Below are 21,155 nucleotides of genomic sequence, written 5' to 3' on the forward strand. Positions count from 1 at the left end.
GAGGCGGGGTTTCTCCATGTTGGTCAGGCTGGTCTCAAACTCCTGACCTCAGGTGACAACGCCCGCCTCGGCCTACCAAAGTGCTGGGATTACAGGCATGAGCCACTGCTCCTGCATCATCTGTTTCTTCAAACGGCTACATCTCTATCCAGTTGCTTAAAACTCTAAGCTGTCAGTCTTGATTGGTCCTTTCCCCTTAACCCCCATGTCTAATTTATTGGTCTGTACTGGGTCCTCCTTCAAAGTATATTTTTGTTTTGTTTTGTTTTGAAATGGAGTCTTGCTCTGTCACCCAGGCTGGAGTGCAGTGGCATGATATTGGTTCACTGCAACCTCTGCCTCCTGGCAAGCAGTACTCCTGCCTCAGCCTCCAGAGTAGATGGGACTACAGGTGCGCGCCACCACACCCAGCTAATTTTTATATTTTTAACAGGATTTCATTGTGTTGGCCAGGCTGGTCTCGAACTCCTGACCTCACAAAGTGCTGGGATTATAGGCATGAACCGCTGCACCTGGCCAAAAGTATATTTTGAATCAGTACACTTTTATCCATTTCTACTGTTGTCCTCATCCAGGCCGTTGTAATTTCTTGACTAGACACTGGAGTAGAATACTCTCCAGGTTTCTCTTTTGCCTTCTATCATTTATTCTCTGTAGAAGCTACTGTGTTTCTTCTGAAGCATAAACCAGATCATACAATTCTCCCAGTTAAAAAGCTTCCAGTGACTTTCTATTTTACTTAAAGTATTAACTTTTTATGACCATAAGGCCCTCCTTCCCTAATCTCTTCTCACTATTCTCTTATCTCACTATTACTTCCATATTGATTTTTTGTTGTTGTTCTTTTGAATATTTTACATTTGTTTCTGCCTTAGGGCCTTTGTACTCATGATTTCCTCTGCCTGGATCATTCTTATGTTCTTGGCATAAGCTTCTAAACTCAAATATCACATACTAGTGAGGCCTCCCCTCTTCCATTATCTAAAATAGTATCTGAAATACTTGTTTTATTTCATTGCTGCCATGCTTTATATTTTTACTAAAACATAAGCTTTATGACTATAAACATCTTATCTGTTTTATCACCAATATCACTGTATCTACAATGGTTAGCACAGGGTTTGGCATATAGTAAGCATTGAGTCATGAATCATATTGCTTGAAGGTCATTTTTTATTTTTATTTATTTTTTATTTTTATTTCTGAAAAGGAGTCTCACTCTGTCGCCCAGGCTAGAGTGCAGTGGCGCAGTTTTGGTTCACTGCAACTTCTGCATCCTGGGTTCAAGCGATTCTCCTGCCTCAGCCTCCAAAGTAACTGGGATTACAGATGTGCACCACCACACCCAGCCAATTTTTTTTTTTTTTTTTTTTTTTTTGTATTTTTAGTAGAAATGGGGTTTCACCATGTTCGCCAGAGTGGTCTCGAACTCTCGACCTCAGGTGATCTGCCCACCTTGGCTTCCCAAAGTGCTGAGATTACAGGCATGAGCCACTGCACCCAGCCCGTACTGCTTGAAGATCTAATAGTTAACCCTGAAGTTTATTATATTAAGAAGGATTATTGAATGCCCATATCCTAACTATATTTCAGTTGTTAAGAAGAGATAGAACTAAAGCTAAACATATTTTATAGCCTCTTCATTGTAGAAAGATGTCAGGTGCTGTATAATTGAACGAAAAGTCCCTTATATATAAATAGTCTTTAAAAAATAGTCTTTAAAAATTGGCATGATTTCAGTATATTGAATGCTAAGTTTTTTTAAGTAGCAGTTTTGGTTAATACCTGTTTTGGGAAGCTGGAAATTTTTTTAAAGGCATTAGGAAACTGGCAGAATTAAAACAGTGATGAGAGGAAGATTGAAATTTACTATTAATACCTATGTTATCTAAGTGATTGTTTACTGACCATGATATAATAAATTGAGACAGAACGTAGGAAGAGAAGGGATGTAAAATTATTCAGTATAAAGAATTTTAACAAGTACTGGTATTTTTTGAGTGATAGTATTTTTACTATGCATCTTTTGCATACTGTTTAATTGATGAAGGATTAAAGATCTAGTTTTGCAGATCATATAGTTATAAGAATTTATGGACTTAAAATATATAATAATTTTATTCTCTCAACTCTAAAGTCTATATAAAGATTGCTTTTCAGAATTTATAGTAATGTGCTATAGATCAAAGATAGGCACTTGAAGCTGATTCTTGCTGGGCACACAGTGGCTCATGCCTATAATCCCAGCACTTTGAGAGATCAAGGTGAGGGGATCTCTTGAGCCCAGGATTTCTGAAACTAGCCTGGGCAACATAGTGAGACCCCTGCTGTCTACAAAAAATTTTTTAAAAATTATCCAGGCATGGTGGCTTATGACTGTAATCTCCTCAGGAGGCTGACGTGGGAGGATCACTCAAGCCCCGGAGTTTGATGCTATAGTGAGCTATGGTCACACCACTGCACTCCAGCTTGGGTTACAGAGTGACACCTTCTCTCTTAAAAAAAAAGAAACAGGCGAGGCATGGTGGCTCATGCCTGTAATCGCAGCACTTTGCGAGCCGAGGTGGGCGGATCACCTGAGGTCGGGAGCTTCAGAGCAGCCTGGCCAACATGGCGATACCTGGTCTCTACTAAAAATACAAAAAGTTACCGGGCATGGTGGCGCATGCTTGTAATCCCGGCTACTACGAGGCTGAGACACGAGAATCACTTGAACCCGGGAGGTGGAGCTTGTAGTGAGCCAAGATACATCACTGCACTCTAGCCTGGGTGACAGAGCGAGACTCTGTCTCAAAAAAAAAAAAAGGAAGTCTGCAAATTTTTTTTTTTTTTTTAAAGAAAGTCTGCAAGAGAATTAAGAATTACTTTTGTTGATAGTGTAATTGATAGATTCATCAAAGTCTTTTATTTTTCACAGATCATTGTATCAGATGAACCTAACAATGGTTAATGTACCCTGTGTTCTGTACCTCATAAAAAAATGAAGGCAAATCATTAAGGCACTTGGCTTTGTACTTGAAGTTGAAGGAACTCAAGGAAAAAAAAAAGGAAAAAATTGGGGAATTATTTGTTGTAAAAGCAAGTTGGTTTATCTATCTATCTACCTATCTATCTATCTATTTGTCTATCTATCTATCTATCTATCTATCTGTCTATCTATTTGAGATGGAGTTTTGCTCTTGTTGCCCAGGCTGGAGTGCAATGGCACAATCGGCTCACTGCAACCTCTGCTTCCTGGGTTCAAGCGATTCTCCTACCTCAGCCTCCCGAATAGCTGGGATTACAGGCATGCGCCACCATGCCCGGCTAATTTTGTATTTTTAGTAGAGTCGGGGTTTCACCATGTTGGTCAGGCTTGATCTCGAACTCCTGACCTCAGGTGATCCACCTGCCTCGGCCTCCCAAAGTGCTAGGATTACAGGCGTGAGCTACTGTGCCCAGTCCGCAAGTTGCACATTTTAATATCTCTTTGTTAAATAAAAAAGTTACCAGTTTGGACTCTGGATGCCGTACAGTCATGAGGATCACTTTGAAACTAGACATAGTGCCAAGTGCTTTTCAGAAAAGTGAAGAATTAGATTGAGCAGAGGAAATTTACCTATTTGTGAGTGAGGATGTTGGAAGGAGTCTTGGAGAGGTAGTACTTTTTACCTGCTCTGATCAGTTTCAAGGCTTCTCCTGAGCCTACTGAATCTAGGAGAATTATTTACAGATTACCCAACCTCACGTTTGAAGCTCTTAGTTTTATTTTGTCATACTACTACTCCACTTACATCATTAACTTGCTTGGGAGAGAGACAAACCATTAGTGGCTCTGTGTAGTTTTTGTTTTTAGGTTTTTTTTTTTTTTTTTTTTTTTTGAGATGGGGTCTCACTATATTGCCCAGGTTGGACTCAAACTCCTGAGCTTAAGTGATCCTCCTGCCTCAGCCTTCCAAAGTGCTGGGATTACAGGCGTGAGCTGTTGTGCCTGGCCCTCTGTATAGTTTTTCAGGATAAGAGATAATATTCATTTCTTAGCTGGATACGCAGGGTTCTTCTTGAACTAGTCCTTGTCTATTCTCATCTCTGGCACATCCTGCACTCCTTTAACTGTTCTGAATTTTAGTAACTCTTTTTCAGTCTGTTCTTAGTAAACTTCAGTGAACATAAAATTGAAGGTGTTTATTAAAATGTAGATTTCTAAGCCCAATCTTTAAACATTCTGGTTCATTACATTTAAGTAGAGCTGTGAAAAGTAACATCTTTCACTACAGGTAATTGTGCTGCTGGTTGTCTGTAGATCATGCTAAGAGAAACGTGCTTAAATGTGTCATGTTGATATCTCTGACTGCATGTGTGCTTTTTGTCTGGAATACTTTCTCCATCTCTTTGCCTTCTCTATTTCATGGACTTGTTAAATTGCCATTCTTTAAAACTTGCTTAAATGTGACTACTATTATGAAGGCTCCTGTGCATACCTCTGATGGCACTACTGTAATTATTGTTACACTTGTTTGTTTGCCTGTCAGTTTCTTAAGAAGAAGGATCACTTTATTTTTTTTTTTATTTCCAGCATTTGGTACAGTATCTCACTGCCTGGTGCTTACTGTGTGCTCAAATATTTATTGATTGAAAGAAAACTATATTATTATGAGTTCCTTGAAGGCAGAGACAATGTCTTATCTTTGTATCTCTGATGGTTGCTAGTGAACATTAAGCCCTCAATATTTGTTTAATCAGTGCTATCAAAGTGGTTTAAATGGATGTAGTCTCCAGGGGTCTCTGTGAGCTTTTTGATGTTTTAAAAATTTGCTATTTAATTTGGAGCTAGGAAAAAAATTTAAGTATATTTGGAATCATTCCGGATGACTACCATTTTATACCAAATGTTGCCATGAGATTTCAGTGCAAGTACTTGAATTTGTGTCAGATGTTTATGTTATAAACACACAGAGAGATACAGTTTATTGTGAAGTTTTTCTAAATCCAAATCTCCAAAGGAAAATCTGGCTGTATTATAGGAGTTTAGATATTACTTGCTTTTGAGAGACTACTTGCATGAATAAACACTGTTCCTGAAGTCTGACCTTTACGTACTACTTGAAGATTCCACCTGCCATGTTTTCCTGTCTTTTTGCATATGCATCGGGTATTGTCTTCCTCCAGCATTACTGGGTTTTTTCTATATATTATTTGTAGTAAATTTCTTTTACTAGGGTAATAGGTTCTGTCTTCTCTAGCAAAATTAGTGATTTATTTAAAACAGGTGTCTTTGGGCTTGTACATAGAACCACTCTATTGGAAGTTTGTATTATTGTGAACCGAAGTTATAAAACAATTTTTAAGGAGCTTCAGACAGAGTATTTGTAGTTGTACTTGAGAGCAAATTCTGAACAAGTAAGTAGTGTAATGTATCTGTGTAAGGCATTATAGTTGAGAAAATGCATTTTCACGTCTTTTATAACATTTGAACTTCATATTGCTGGGAAGAAGGTAAAGCAAATATCCTTATTCCCACTTTACACGTAAAAAACCTCAAGTTCAGAGAGGTCAATATGGCATTCTTTCTACTGGAGAAAATGCCTCGTTATAAAAGAGTTTGGGAGAAAAAATAATAGATGCATGATAGAAGATTGTTAGCAGAGCACAAAAATATTATGTGAAAAGTAATAACAATACAGTAAATAAGTGCTTCATGAATCCTAAAATTATGGAGTTGAAGCAATCAAGAAAGGACTCTTTTAAGAATACTTGAAATAAACCTTGAAAAATGTGTTGAAATTAAGGAGTAAGGGTTAAGAGTTATTCTACAAATAGGGGTTTAGAAATGCCCAGGACATCTTTGTGAGTGGGAGGAAAAGTGATAGACTAGTATTCTTGCTGGCATCTAGTGTATAGAGATTCTAAATGTAAGATAAAAATGCTTGGAGAACTTTTTTATTTCCACTTTTTAGTATGGAAATGCAGATATATACATGACAGTATGTAAAACAGAATAGTAATCCCAGTTGGCCATTACTTAGCTTCAACAGTATTCAAAGTTTTGCCAATCTTGTTTCATCTGTCTTTCAGTTTTTTTGTTTTTGTTTTTGTTTTGATACAGAGTCTCACTCTGTCAACCCAGGCTGGAGTACAGTGGAATGATCATAGCCCACTGCATCTTCAACTTCACTGTCTCAAGTGATCCTTTTGCTTCAGCCTCCTGAGTAGCTGAAGCCTAGGACTATAGGTGTGAGCCACCATGCCCAGCTAATTTTTTCATTTTTTGATAGAGGTGGGATCTTGCTGTGTTGCCCAGACTGGTCATGAACTTCTGGCCTCAAGTGATCCTCCCTTTTGGCCCCCAAAAGTGCTGTGATCGTAAGCGTGAGCCACTGCGCCCAGCCTCTTAAGTATTTTAAAACAAATTCCCATTTCACCCGTGTATTATTTCACCCATGTATTATTCGGTATCTATCACTAACAGTTAAGGACTTTTTTGTTCTGCTACAGTACTATTATATAACAAAATTAACATAAAATATCCAGTTCATCTTCAAATTTTCTCACTCATCTCAAAAATCTTTTTGTGATGTGTTCAAATTGGGATCCGATCAAAATTCACACATTGCATTTGCTTGAAATGTCTCTTGAATCTCTCTTCATCTGTAACAACCCCCTCTTTTAAAATTTGTTTTCCTTTGTGCCGTAGACCTGGTGAAGAAACTGGAAAATTTGGCCTATAGAAGTTTTAACATTCTGGAGTTGGCTGATTGCCTCCTTCTGGTGTCATGTAATATTCTCCTTCCCTCGTATTTCTGATAAACTGGTATTTGGATTTAGAGCTATAATTAGCTTCAAGTTCTGTTCTTTTCCTTTTCTCTTTTTCTATTTTTCTTTTCAGTATAATATTTTATAGGTGGGACTGTGTGCTTCCTATCACATAGCGTTAGGAGAGGCAAATAAAGCTTGGTTGTCTAACTCGTAATGATAATGATCAACAGATTCAGGTGTTGTCATCTTATCTACCTATCAACCTTTTACCTAAGAGTCTTAGCATCCATGGTTATTTGTTGCCTAGATATATAACCTCTTAAGGGTTGCAGTGTAGTTATTTTTCTAGTTTATTTATTCCTTCTGCATTTTTTAGCTGTTGGGGAATTTCTAAAAGCAGCAGTCAGCACCTAAGTATTGGCTTATGTATTAACAAGAGAATATACTTACCATTTTAGTTTTAGAGCTGAGTTGCATGTTAGAATCCCCTTTTATGCATTTCGGTTGTTCTACTTGTTGGAAACAGAATTCAGAGTTTTGAAGAGGTGACTTCATCTACAGATTAGGTGGTTTTGACCATACCTTATTGCTTATACATTGGGAATAATTTCATTACCTGCTACTAGGTTGGTGCAAAAGTAATTGCAGTTTATTTTTGACCATTTTGAACATTTTGAACATTTTGAATTCTTGGAGTATGCAATGAATATCTTTTGGGAAATTTCCCATGGATAAAGAGAAAATCTTTTTTGGATTCAGTGATTTTAGAACATATACATACTTCCTGCTGACAGGCTAAAAGAAAAAAAACATACAAAGCAGTATATGAATGAGTATAAACCACTATATAAGCTCTTCACTCTCTAACTGAAGAGTAAGATATCAAAATTATATATGTGAAATCTCATTTTTCTATAGAATGAACACTGCATCATGGATTATGTTTTGATACATAATTATATAAACACTTGTATAAATAATTATGAAGTATAACACTTAGAAATGTAACACTTCTGTCCTTACATTTGGGAAGAAGGAAAAAGAAATTCATGCTAGTTTTTTTTTTTTTTTTTTTTAATTTATGAAGTATTTATTGATCATTCTTGGGTGTTTCTCGGAGAGGGGGATATGGGAGGGTCATAGGATAATAGTGGAGAGAAGGTCAGGAGATAAACACATGAATAAAGGTCTCTGGTTTTCCTAGGCAGAGGACCCTGCGGCCTTCTGCAGTGTTTCTGCCCCTGGGTACTTGAGATTAGGGAGTGGTGATGACTCTTAAAGAGCATGCTGCCTTCAAGCATCTGTTTAACAAAGCACATCTTGCACCGCCCTTAATCCATTTAACCCTGAGTTGACACAGCATATGTTTCAGAGAGCATGGGGCTGGGGGAAAGGCCATAGATCAACAGCATCCCAAGGCAGAAGAATTTCTCCTAGTCAGAACAAAATGGAGTCTCCTATGCCCACCTCTTTCTACACAGACACAGCAACAATCTGATCTCTCCTTCCTTTCCCCACACTTCCCCCCCTTCTCTTCAACAAAACCGCCATCGTCCTCATGGCCCGCTCCCGATGGTCGCTGTCTCTTAGGAGCTGTTGGGTACACCTCCCAGACAGGGCAGCCGGGCAGAGGCGCTCCTCACCTCCCAGACAGGGCGGCCGGGCAGAGGCGCTCCTCGCTTCCCAGACGGGGCCGCCCGGGCAGAGGCGCTCCTCACTTCCCAGACGGGGCCGCCCAGGCAGAGGCGCTCCTCACTTCCTCCCATACCGGGTGGCAGCCGGGCAGAGGCGCTCCTCACCTCCCAGACGGGGCGGCCGGGCAGAGGCGCTCCTCACTTCCCAGACCGGGCGGCCGAGCAGAGGCGCTCCTCACTTCCCAGAGGGGGCGGCCGGGCAGAGGCGCTCCTCACTTCCCAGACCGGGCTGCCGGGCAGAGGCGCTCCTCACTTCCCAGACGGGGTGGCCGGGCAGAGACGCTCCTCACTTCCTCCCAGACGGGGTGGCGGCCAGGCAGAGGCGCTCCTCACCTCCCGGACAGGGCGGCCGGGCAGAGGCGCTCCTCACTTCCCAGACTGGGCGGCCGGGCAGAGGCGCTCCTCACTTCCCAGACTGGGCGGCCGGGCAGAGGCGCTCCTCACCTCCTAGACGGGGTGGCCAGGCAGAGGCGCTCCTCACTTCCCAGACGGTGTGGCGGCTGGGCAGAGGCGCTCCTCCCTTCCCAGATGGGGCAGCCAGGCAGAGGCGCTCCTCACTTCCTCCCAGACGGGGTGGCGGCCAGGCAGAGGCGCTCCTCACTTCCCAGAGGGGGCGGCCGGGCAGAGGTGCTCCTCACTTCCTCCCAGATGGGGTGGCGGCCGGGCAGAGGCACTCCTCACCTCCCAGACGGGGCGGCCGGGCAGAGGTGCTCCTCATTTCCCAGACGGGGCAGCCGGGCAGAGGTGCTCCTCACTTCCTCTCAGACGGGGTGACGGCCGGGCAGAGGCACTCCTCACCTCCCAGACGGGGCGGCCGGGCAGAGGCGCTCCTCACCTCCCAGACGGAGTGGCCAGGCAGAGGCGCTCCTCACTTCCCATATGGGGTGGCGGCCGGGCAGAGGCGCTCCTCACTTCCCATATGGGGCAGCCGGGCAGAGGCGCTCCTCACTTCCTCCCAGACGGGGTGGCGGCCAGGCAGAGGCGCTCCTCACCTCCCAGACGGGGCGGCCGGGCAGAGGTGCTCCTCATCTCCCAGACGGGGCGGCCGGGCAGAGGTGCTCCTCATCTCCCAGACGGGGCAGCCGGGCAGAGGTGCTCCTCACTTCCTCCCAGACGGGGTGACGGCCGGGCAGAGGCGCTCCTCACCTCCCAGACGGAGTGGTCAGGCAGAGGCGCTCCTCACTTCCCATATGGGGTGGCGGCCGGGCAGAGGCGCTCCTCACTTCCCAGATGGGGCAGCCGGGCAGAGGCGCTCCTCACTTCCTCCCAGACGGGGTGGCGGCCAGGCAGAGGCACTCCTCACCTCCCAGACGGGGCGGCCGGGCAGAGGTGCTCCTCATCTCCCAGATGGGGCAGCCGGGCATAGGTGCTCCTCACTTCCTCCCAGACGGGGTGGCAGCCGGGCAGAGGCGCTCCTCACTTCCCAGAGGGGGCGGCCGGGCAGAGGCGCTCCTCACTTCCCATACGGGGTGGCGGCCGGGCAGAGGCGCTCCTCACTTCCTCCCAGACGGGGTGGTGGCCAGGCAGAGGCGCTCCTCACTTCCCAGACGGGGTGGCCGGGCAGAGGCGCTCCTCCTCACTTCCCAGACGGGGTGGCCGGGCAGAGGCACTCCTCACCTCCCAGACGGGGCGGCCGGGCAGAGGCGCTCCTCACTTCCCAGCCGGAGTGGCCAGGCAGAGGCGCTCCTCACCTCCCAGAGTGGGCGGCCAGGCAGAGGCGCTCCTCACTTCCCAGAGTGGGCGGCCTGGCAGAGGCGCTCCTCACTTCCCATACGGGGTGGCAGCCGGGTAGAGGCGCTCCTCACTTCCCAGATGGGGCAGCTGGGCAGAGGTGCTCCTCACTTCCTCCCAGACGGGGTGGCGGCCAGGCAGAGGCGCTCCTCACCTCCCAGACGGGGCGGCGGCCAGGCAGAGGCGCTCCTCACCTCCCAGACGGGGCGGCCGGGCCGAGGCACTCCTCACCTCCCAGACGGGGCGGCTGGGCAGAGGCGCTCCTCACCTCCCAGAAGGGGCGGCTGGGCAGAGGCGCTCCTCACTTCCCATATGGGGTGGCAGCCGGGCAGAGGCGCTCCTCACTTCCCAGACGGGGTGGCGGCCAGGCAGAGGCGCTCCTCACTTCCCAGATGGGGCAACCGGGCAGAGGCGCTCCTCACTTCCTCCCAGACGGGGTGGCGGCCAGGCAGAGGCGCTCCTCACCTCCCAGACGGGGCGGCCGGGCAGAGGTGCTCCTCATCTCCCAGACGGGGCAGCCGGGCAGAGGCGCTCCTCACTTCCTCCCAGACGGGGTGGCAGCCGGGCAGAGGCGCTCCTCACATCCCAGACGATGGGCGGCCGGGCAGAGGCGCTCCTCACTTCCCAGATAGGGCGGCCGGGCAGAGGGGCTCCTCACATCCCAGACGATGGGCGGCCAGGCAGAGATGCTCCTCACTTCCTAGACGGGGTGGCGGCGGGGCAGAGGCTGTAATCTTAGCACTTTAAGAGGCCAAGGCAGGAGGCTGGTAGGTGGAGGTTGCAGCGAGCCGAGATCACACCACTGCACTCCAGCCTGAGCACCATTGAGCATTGAGTTAGCGAGACTCCGTCTGCAATCCCAGCACCTCGGGAGGCCGAGGCAGGCAGATCACTCGAGGCCAGGAGCTGGAGACCAGCCCGGTCAACACGGTGAAACCCCGTCTCCACCAAAAATACAAAAACCATTCAGGCGTGGCGGCGCGCGCCTGCAATCCCAGGCACTCGGCAGGCCGAGGCAGGAGAGTCACAGGAGCCCGAGGCAGGGAGGTTGCAGCGAGCCGAGATCATGGCAGTACAGTCCAGCTTCGATAACAGCGGGAGACCGAAAAAAGAAGGAGAGGGAGACCGAAGAAAGGGGAGGGAGAGGGAGAGGGAGAGGGAGAGGGAGAGCATTCATGCTAGTTTTGCTGTTGGACCTCAAACTGCAAAAGTTATGGCCGCTACTCCAAAATATCCGAGTTTTGCCCACACCTTTTAGTAACATATTTTGCAGAGTTTGATCTAAATTTTTAAGAGTGAATCTTTGTGCTCTGGCCACAGTTCCTGCATGTTGCTTTAATAATAGTACTGTAAATCGTTGCTAAAACGTCACTTCTTCCTTCTATGTAATTTTTAAAGAATTTTAAAAGTGTCACTGTTGTAATCAAAGGCAGTTTGGTAGTATCTGTCAGTTTTATGTACATTTACCCTTTTGTTCAGCAATTGTACCTACAGGAATTCATGTTATAGAAATACTATCATTTATGCAGAAAAGATAAATGGATGTACATTTGCAGTAATACTTTTAATAGTGACAAATAGAAATAATGTCAATATCTACCAGTAGGGGAAATCGTTAAATAAATTTATATTCATATAATGAAATAAGCAATTATTACCAAGAATAAAGTATATATGTTGACATTTAAAGATGGAAAAAGTAAATCATGAATACATATATTTTCGGATTTTAAAAAGCAAAACTTGTGTAGGTTGTGTAGATATAATGATGCATAGAAAAGTTTAGAGAAAGATACATGGCAATATTAACATGAGAATGTTTGGGAGTTGGGTGGAGACATGGTCTTTCACTTCCTTATTACTGCTATATTTAGATTTTCTACAATGAGTATGTATTAATTTTGAAATTAAGAAACATTTCTTTTAAAATAATGAATAAGTGAATTCTTAATGTAACAGCATAGACATTAGCTGAATATTGATTTCTTGTTTTTTTTTGAGACAGAGTCTTAACTCTGTCACTGGATTGCAGTAGCGCAGTCTCGGCTCATTGCAACCTCTGCCACCTGGATTCAAGCGATTGTCCTGCCTCAGCCTCCCAAGTAGCTGGGATTACAGGTGCCTGCCGTCACCCCTGGCTACTTATTGTATTTTTAGTAGAGATGGGGTTTCACCATCTTGGCCAGGCTGGTCTTGAACTCCTGACCTTGTGATCCACCCTCCTCGGCCTCCCAAAGTGGTGGGATTACAGGTGAATATTGGTTTTCAAAGTACAGTCATGCACACATAACATTTCAGTCAACACCAGACCACATAATACAATGGTGGTCCCATAAGATTATATTGGAGGTGCCGTCTACACGTGTACCATTTTTTTATCTTTTATATTGTCTTTTTACTGTACATGTTTTTTTCTCTTTTTAGAGACAGTCTCATTCTGTTGCCCAGGCTAGAGTGCAGTGACATGATCATAGCTCACTGTAACCTCAAACTTCTAGGCCCAAACAGTTCTCCCACCTCAACCTCCCAAGTAGCTAGGACTACAGATGTGTGCCAACACACTTGGCTAGTTTTTTTTTTTTTTTTTAATGTCTGTAGAGAAAATCTTGCTATCTTACCCAAGCTACTCCTGAACTCCAGGCTTCAAGTGACCCTCCTGTCTCAGACTCCGAAAGTGTTGAGATCATAGGCATGAGCTACCACACCCAGCCCTTATTTTCTATGTTTAGATATGTTTAGATATGTTTAGATACAGAATACTTAGCATTGTGTTACCTACAATATTCAGCGCATAGCATGCTGTATAGGTTTGTAGCCTAGGAGCAATAGTTATGCCATTTAGCCTAGGTGTATAGTAGGCTATACCATCTAGGTTTGTGTAAAGTACACTCTGTCATGTTCACACAACGGTGAAATCACGTAATGATGTATTTCTCAGAATGTATCTCCAACATTAAGCAAAGCATGACTGTATTCAGAACATAATGGAGACTCTTTGCAATCTCCTTTAGAACCATTAGATAACCTCAGTTTGTATCTCCTCTTTTTGCTGATTCTGGCACACAGCACTTACAACAGCAGCCACTGAGAGCTAAATTGGGACTTCGTGAACGGATGACAGTATATTAAGAAGCAGTTGACTGTAAAAAAATGTTTTTTATGCTGCTAGTCTCATGACTAATCAGAATATAACCACTAAATATCCTTAAACTAAATAATAGTGCAAATAGTGCAAATAGTACTAAGTTCTAATGGAAAGTTTTGAATAGGAGGTAGGATAAAGATTGTCATGAAAAATTTTTCAAGTGATGTTACAGTTTTTTAAAATAAAGGCACAGAAACAAATCATGTTATTGAGTATTTGCAAGGGAGAGATTAATTTTAGTGTGAACTGACCTCAGATGTAGGTTCATAACCTTGTTGATCAATAGGAATTAATCAAATAGAGCTCAGGAGGATTGGTAAGAGTAAAGAAGTTGGGAAAGTGATGTATGTAAAATGTATGTAAAATGCTTGGTCAGTCTCCATCATCTAAGACCAGAATTGCTCATCCTACAGGTTGCTGTTTATGTTGTTTTTCAGGTATAAATCCTGGTTTATTGTGAAACTTCCTATTCCTTAAGTTTACTGACATTTCCAAGGCTTTATTATATTAATATCTGGTCACACTCAACACGTGCGTATATTTTTGAACACTGAAATGCATACTTCAGTTCCATTTTAGGTCCATATAGATTCTGTGTGTTTTAGTCTTGCTTAAATTATTTCCACCACTTCTTTGCACCCCTTTGCTAGTTTTCTCAGTGCCATAGGGTTTATTAAATAATAATTGACCTCTAGTAATTTTTTTTAATGAGAGAGAGGGAAACTATATTTGAACTTGGAGTGGGACATTTATTTTACTTAAACAGAAGTTTGCTTATGACACATAATCTAGATGGGATATATCTTATCTATAGTGTATCTACCTGCTGTAAGTAGGTACTGTATTTGTATAGCCAATATTTTACTGTAAGTACTTTATCATTTTAATTAAATTGATTAAGAGGAAAAAAAATGAATGGAATTCTCTTTGATGCAACTTTTTCCCCCCAGACCAGAATCCGTAGAAGCTAGCCCTGTGGTAGTTGAGAAATCCAACAGTTATCCCCACCAGTTATATACCAGCAGCTCACATCATTCACACAGTTACATTGGTTTGCCCTATGCGGTAAGTGTTAAACACTTCTTTGAAAAAACATTTTTAAATTCAGAGATTGAAAGTAGATGCATGTGATATTGTGCTTGAAATGGCATGTTTAAAAAGCGTGGTTGTTTCATACTATCAAAATAATTAGGTGTTTAATTTTTCATTAAGCATTATGCAATTAAAGTTCTATAAAAGTGAACTGTGTCTCTTATTATTTTGCAATTTATGCTGTTAATAGTTTGATATTATATTTCTTTACTTCCTAAAAGAATGTAGATAAGGTTGTATTGTACTACCTACTATTAATTCTGAATTACATAGTAATTAATTTTACTTTTTGATTTTTAGTTTTTGAATTATATAGTAATTTATATAGTAAATTTTATAGTTACCATTTATTGAGCACTTGTTATGTGTCAGACATATATTATTTAAACATTAAAAACAACTTCCTGAGATGTAGTTTTCATCTTTTATTTCATAGGTGAGAAAATGAAAGCCTATCTAACTTATTAAATATTGCATATCTAGTAAGAGGTGGCATTTAGATTCAAACGTAATTACATAATAACACATTTGTGATACTATGGAGGTAGAATTATGAGAGATATTTACTACTTGGACCAGAATAAAAATTACTAAATTAAAAAAACTATATTATATGTTTTATAGTGATAACTATGTCTTGTTTTATTATTCTTTAGGCTCCATATTTCTGAGATGTGTGTTTTTCTTTTTCTTTTTTTTTTACACTTCTATTCTCACATCTTAATACCTTCTTTCATCTTGGAGGTGGAGCTATGTATGTGACCATAGGAATGTGAAGATATCTTATGATTTGGTAGGGAGGGAATGAAATTTGGATGTGAATGTGACCACTCCCACTTTGTAGATAGATATATTCACTTACTACTGTGGTTTAATAACTGGCTTCACCAAGTCATTTTTTTAATGGTATTAATGAAGGAATGAGCCAGTCTCATATCTCTTGAGTATTGAAATTAAGGGTTGAATTTTATTTATTTAAGTTGCTTGGTTTATATCATTGTTGAAATTAAATAATATTGTGCTATATTTGTGTTTAATTATTCAGGACCATAATTATGGTGCTCGTCCTCCTCCAACACCTCCAGCTTCCCCTCCTCCATCAGTCCTTATTAGCAAAAATGAAGTAGGCATATTTACCACTCCTAATTTTGATGAAACTTCCAGTGCTACTACAATCAGCACATCTGAGGATGGAAGTTATGGTACTGATGTAACCAGGTGCATATGTGGTTTTACACATGATGATGGATACATGATCTGTTGTGACAAATGCAGGTAAAAGATTTTACACCATTATTTTATTTTTCTTGAATGCTGATAACCTTTGGTAATGTTGGAAAAGATAACTAAAGTCACTTTCAAGGGAATTAATGGATACGTATTTTAAGTGGGACTTCTACTATTTATGCAGTCCTAGAAAAAGCCTCCTATGTGAAAAAAGAGTTTACTAGAAATCCCTGTTGTTAACTGAGTAATAGACAGTCAGTTCTGAGCTTTTTTCATATACGATCACATTTTTCTGTTTACTTAGTTCAACAGTAGTACAAGTACATAAACATAGCAGTAGACAAGATAGAAATGAGAGAATTTAGTCTTTTGTGTTTCTTTTGGAATAATTTGTGCTTAGTCAACTGTGATTTTCCAGTTTGTGGAAATGAAACATTTTGATTGATGTTTGACCTGACTCTCTCACCTCCTTTTGACTTGAACCTTGCAGCACTCTGGAGTCTCCTTGAACCAGAACCACAGTCTCCCCTCCCCCAACCCTGGTTCAGCCACCAAGAAAGGCCTCCTCCCCTAGAGAAGGTGTGATTGGGACAGAAAGTGGGGTTTTGTATCTTTTTTTTTTTCCTGTTTTTTTTTTGTTTTTGATTGTTGGGGGAAGGATTTGGGGAGGATGAAGAGGGAGCAGTAGGATTTCAGCCTGAAAGTTACTGAGTTTATCCCCTGCATAGGGTGGGAAGCGGAGAGTACTTAACACAGTGCATTGTAGAGAGCAAGAAAGTTCGGGAGCTTTACAGAATTTCCTGGGTCTGGTCATTATGGTGTTGCTTAATTATTTGATGTGATGTAGTATGGCATATACCCATATTTGAATGTAAGTATAAAAATGGACCTTAAAGCCAAGTATTACTTTGCATTACTTGTAATATTATCCCCATCTATTAGGTTAGGTGATTAGGGGTTGACTATTATTGATACAAACATGCAGTTAGCATTATGTTTCAAAAAGTTTGTTTACTCTTGCCAAAAAATGAGAAATTCAAATATTAAGTGGAATGTAAAATTTGATATTTTTATGGAAAGTTGTAATATTAACACTTTGAGTTTATCTTAATAATAAAAACATATTGTAGTATCTTTCTAAATGTAAAAATAAACTTTCATTACCTGTAACACATTCTACCATGAATAATGACTTCAGTAAATTTATTTAGGAGGTAAATTAAAAAACTAAAAATAACTTCAGTGACACTTTGCTTTCCTCATAGTAGAAAATGTCAAATCATATTGTAGCCAGTCATATAAAAAAGCTTTCTCTTGGCTGATCTTGTCTAATGTGATAAATTACATACCATTTGGTATGTAATTTTTATTTTAATACATAATCTTAGCAGTGTTTTTCTTTTGATACAACGGCGAAGGTCTATATATAAGATACAGTTATCTCTATTAGAGAATAGTAAAATTGTCCTTAGGAGTTTTTATATCCATCTACAAATTATTGAAGGACCAGTTCACAGTTTTTGGATTAGTCAAGTTATTTGCTTCTCAGAGAGTACTTTTTGTTATGAATCTAGTATTTGTTACTGTTTTTCTGTTGCTCAGCCTGTAGTCTTCTGGAAGGCTCTATTCTTACTTTACGTTGGTTCATTGTTTTTACATGTTCCTGCTACTTATACTCATCTCTTTGAAGTCTGACATCCACAGCTCTGATTATTTATTCATATTCTAGCTTTGTTTCTTCTGTTGTCTGCATGACATCATTACTTGCCCCACAAATTTAATTTGTTATTCTAACCCTTGTCATTTGTGCTACGTTTGTTTTTCACATCTTTTTTCCACTTTGATATATATTTCACATTCTGTCAGTTCTTGCCCCAACATTCTCAGTTGAAAAGTAAAGAACAACACAGTAGCAGTTAGTTTGGTACAGTAGTCCCTCCTTTCCCCTGGGGTATATGTTCCAAGATGCCCAGTAGATGCCTGAAACTGCAGAGAGTACTGAACCCTACAGTACTTTGTTTTTTCCTATACATAAATACCTATGATAAAGTTTAATTTATAAAGCAGATGCAGTAAGAGCTTAACAACAATTATAACAGCATACTGTAATAGAAGTAAATGTGGTCTTTGTCTCTCTCCTTCTCTCTGTCTTTCCTTCTGCCCCCCTCTCTCCCTCTTCCTGAAAATATCTTAATATTTTCAAACTGTGGTTGAACACAGGTAAATGAAACCACAAAAAGCAAACCATGGATAAGGGGGAAGCTACTGTAGTTATATATTAGAAGTAGTTTATTCTTATGTAAAGAATAACTAAGACTGTTTTTGGAGTCAGGCATATATATCAACTTTAGACAAATTAGTCTTGGCAATAAAATACAATAATAACAAATTGAGAAATTTGCCTCAAACTGGTCCATGTATTCCATTAAAAGTAATTAGGTTTAATCTCTGTCCTCATAGAATGCCTGTTACATTCTTTAACTTATTTTTCTCTGGCGTTAATTCTGGTTCTGCCCTCCTTTAACTCAAGTGTGGAATGTTGGAAATGCCTCTTTAGTTGGCCTTCCTGCTTGCAGTTTCTTAACTTCTTTGAATTAATACTACATGCCACCAAAGCACCTCTAAAAAATTGTTACCTGTTGACAGAGGAAATTTACACACATCTGCACATTCCAAGTCCTAAGTAATCTGACTGTACTTCACTAATCCAATTTTAACCTCCTTCTATTTCTCAAAATGAATATTTCTCTTCATATACGTTGAGCGCCTTGTGGCCACCTTCTCTTCATATCTGATAAATGATATTTGATAAATGTTGCTACACTGATAGCTTACTATTTCCCAAATGAGGTTCGAGTCAAGTTCATTATTCTCCAAGGTGCTTTTCTCATTAATTACAAGTAGTGTGGCCATCTCTACATTGTGATTTCTAATAATATTTGTAAAATAAATTATACATTTTATATTTTAAAATTGTATTTGCTTTAAAAATTTATGTGCCTATATTTATCCTCTTGCTTTTGCATCTCAAAATTTTATCGCCTTGAAGACACGTTTCTATGAATTTCTCAGAGTACCTTTTAGGAGTGCTAAGCTCAAAGTAGGTGCTTATTAAATGATAGTTAAATGGAATATAAAATCTTAATTTAAGGATGACTTAAATAATATTACGTATGTTCTACTCTTTTTTTTAAGCGTTTGGCAACATATTGACTGCATGGGGATTGATAGGCAGCATATTCCTGATACATATCTATGTGAACGTTGTCAGCCTAGGTAAGTTGCACATATCTGATAACATTGCCAGTAATTTTACTGAGGTAATACTAGTTAACAGAAATTCCTTTATGAATTCTAGTTAAAAAATTAATGAATCACAGCTGGGCATGGTGGCTCATGCCTGTAGTACCAACTACTTGGGAGGCTGAGGCAGGAAGATTGCTTGAGCACAGGAGTTTGAGGCTGCAGTGAGCTTTGATTGTACCACTGCACTCCAGCCTGGGTGACAGAGCAAAACCCAGTCTCTTTCTTCAAAAAAAAAAAAAAAAGAAAGAAAGAAAAAAAAGAATTAATGGATCACTGTGTTTCGTCGATTCTAATGTATGCTTTTCCATTTTTATGTGTATTCTTACTATTATTTTTGTATTCTGACAACTCTAAAATCAGGAAAATATCTTTCTATCAATAGTGTGTCATAGTTTATAGGGTTTTTACTTTATTAATGATGTGTAAAATAATAGTTCATCTTCTACCTGATGGCATCTTTTTTAACTGGAATGCGCTATATTAAAGAATTACTAGATGAATACTCCCTTAGTTAAAGAATTTGGTAGATCTATCATTCTTCCTGTTTGTAATTTTTTTTTCCACATTTCTTTTTTGTTTTTTAAAATCTTTTTATTATGGACATTTCAAACTTAGGTAAAAATAAAATAATACATAATAAACCAACATTTCCACCACCCTACCTCAGTAATTATCGACATTCTTGTCCCATCTATACTCCCATGTGTTTCTTCTCCCTTTACATGTTGTTTTAAGGCAAATCCCAGATATCATATTATTTCATCCATGTATATTTCAGTATATATGTATTTGTGTGTATATATATATTTCAGAATATGTCTGTCAATTCTTCTTACAAAAATAATTACAAACTGTCTGGGCAAGGTGGCTCAGGCCTGTAATCCCAGCACTTTGGGAGGCCGAGGTAGGTAGATCACGAGAGCCCAGGAGTTCGAGACCAGCTTGGGAAACATGGTGAAACCCTGTCTCTCCTAAAAATACAAAAGATGAGCCAGACATGGTGTCACGCATCTGTAGTCCTAGCTGCTTGGGAGGCTGAGGTGGGAGAATGGCCTGAGCCTGTGAGCTCGAGGCTGCAGTGAGGCATGGTCATGCCACTGTGCCCCGGCTTAGATGACAGAGTGAGAGCCTGTTTCAAAAAAACAAAAAACTAAAAACCACAAAGCCATTATTGTACATGGAACAAAATCTCTGGCTCACCCAGCCATTGTTATGATATTGATTGGTTGATATTCATCTCTCAAGTCTATAAACCTACTCCTCCCTCCCTACCATCCCTTCTTACCATTACAGTGTGCATGTTTAGGGAACTCAGCTGTTTGTCCTGATGAGTTTTGCCAGTTGTATTCTCATGATTTCACAAGTTTCCCTGTTCTATTTCTGTAAGAAGTTGTTTATGTCTATAGGCTCGATCTGATTTAGGTTTAATTTCTTCTTTTTTTTTTTTTAATAAGACTATTTTCATAGTTAGACTGTGTTGTCTTAGCAGGTGGCACATGATTTCTGGTTGTCTTATGGTGGGAGCGAGTGATAGTCCTTAGATCCACTAATTTATTAGGGGTTGCAAATTAGTGATATGTTAATTCTGTTGTTCATTACTTATCAGCTGGAATATTTTTATCGGAACAAACCTCTCGGTCTTTTTTTTTTTTTTTTTTTTTTTAAAGACAGGATCTCACTTTGTCGAACAGGCTACGTGTGACCACAGCTCACTGCAGCCTCAGCCTCCTGGGTTCAGGTGATTCTCCCATCCTTCCACCTCAGCCTGCCAAGTAGCTGGGACTACAGGCATTGCCACCATGCCTGACTAGTTGTTGTCTTTTTTTTTTTGTAGACACAGGGTTTCACCATGTTGTCCAGGCTGGTCTAGAACTCTTGGGATCAAGCGATCTTCCCACCTCGGCCTCCCAAAGTATTGGGATTACAGGCAAGAGCCACCTTGCCCAGCCACTTCTCTATGTTAACTATTCGGTTCTCTTAAGATAGATTTCATTGAGGAAAGGCAGGATAAATGCTTGTTGAGTCTTAGCCTTTATTTACTAGTTTTCAGAATAATGAAAAATTAAGTATCATTATGACCTCATGGATTTAAACCATAGTGGATGTCCATCTATTGCAGTTATTATCCTTATTGATGCTTAAATTTCATTCCATTTCTGGTCAGTAGGAACCTCTTCAAGCTGGTTATCAAGTCCTTTAAACAATACCCTAGTGGTACTTGATGG

General features: G+C 41.0%; 1 protein-coding gene across 10 annotated transcripts in view; it reads left to right on the forward strand.

The window, feature by feature from the left end:
- KMT2E (lysine methyltransferase 2E (inactive)) overlaps positions 1-21,155 on the forward strand; it is a 102,685-nt gene that overhangs the window by 36,744 nt on the left and 44,786 nt on the right. For 9 of the 10 annotated variants that reach the window (XM_002818325.6, XM_054560595.2, XM_054560591.2 and 6 more), the window contains 3 exons: positions 14,256-14,370; positions 15,443-15,672; positions 18,820-18,900. In XM_002818325.6, the coding sequence (XP_002818371.3) occupies positions 14,256-14,370; positions 15,443-15,672; positions 18,820-18,900 (426 nt within the window). Of the gene's footprint in view, positions 1-14,255; positions 14,371-15,442; positions 15,673-16,114; positions 16,204-18,819; positions 18,901-21,155 lie in introns of those variants that run through there. The other variant, XM_054560597.1, reaches the window with a different exon arrangement.

This window comes from Pongo abelii, chromosome 6 (genome assembly GCF_028885655.2).
Source record: "Pongo abelii isolate AG06213 chromosome 6, NHGRI_mPonAbe1-v2.0_pri, whole genome shotgun sequence".
Classification (NCBI taxonomy): domain Eukaryota; kingdom Metazoa; phylum Chordata; class Mammalia; order Primates; family Hominidae; genus Pongo; species Pongo abelii.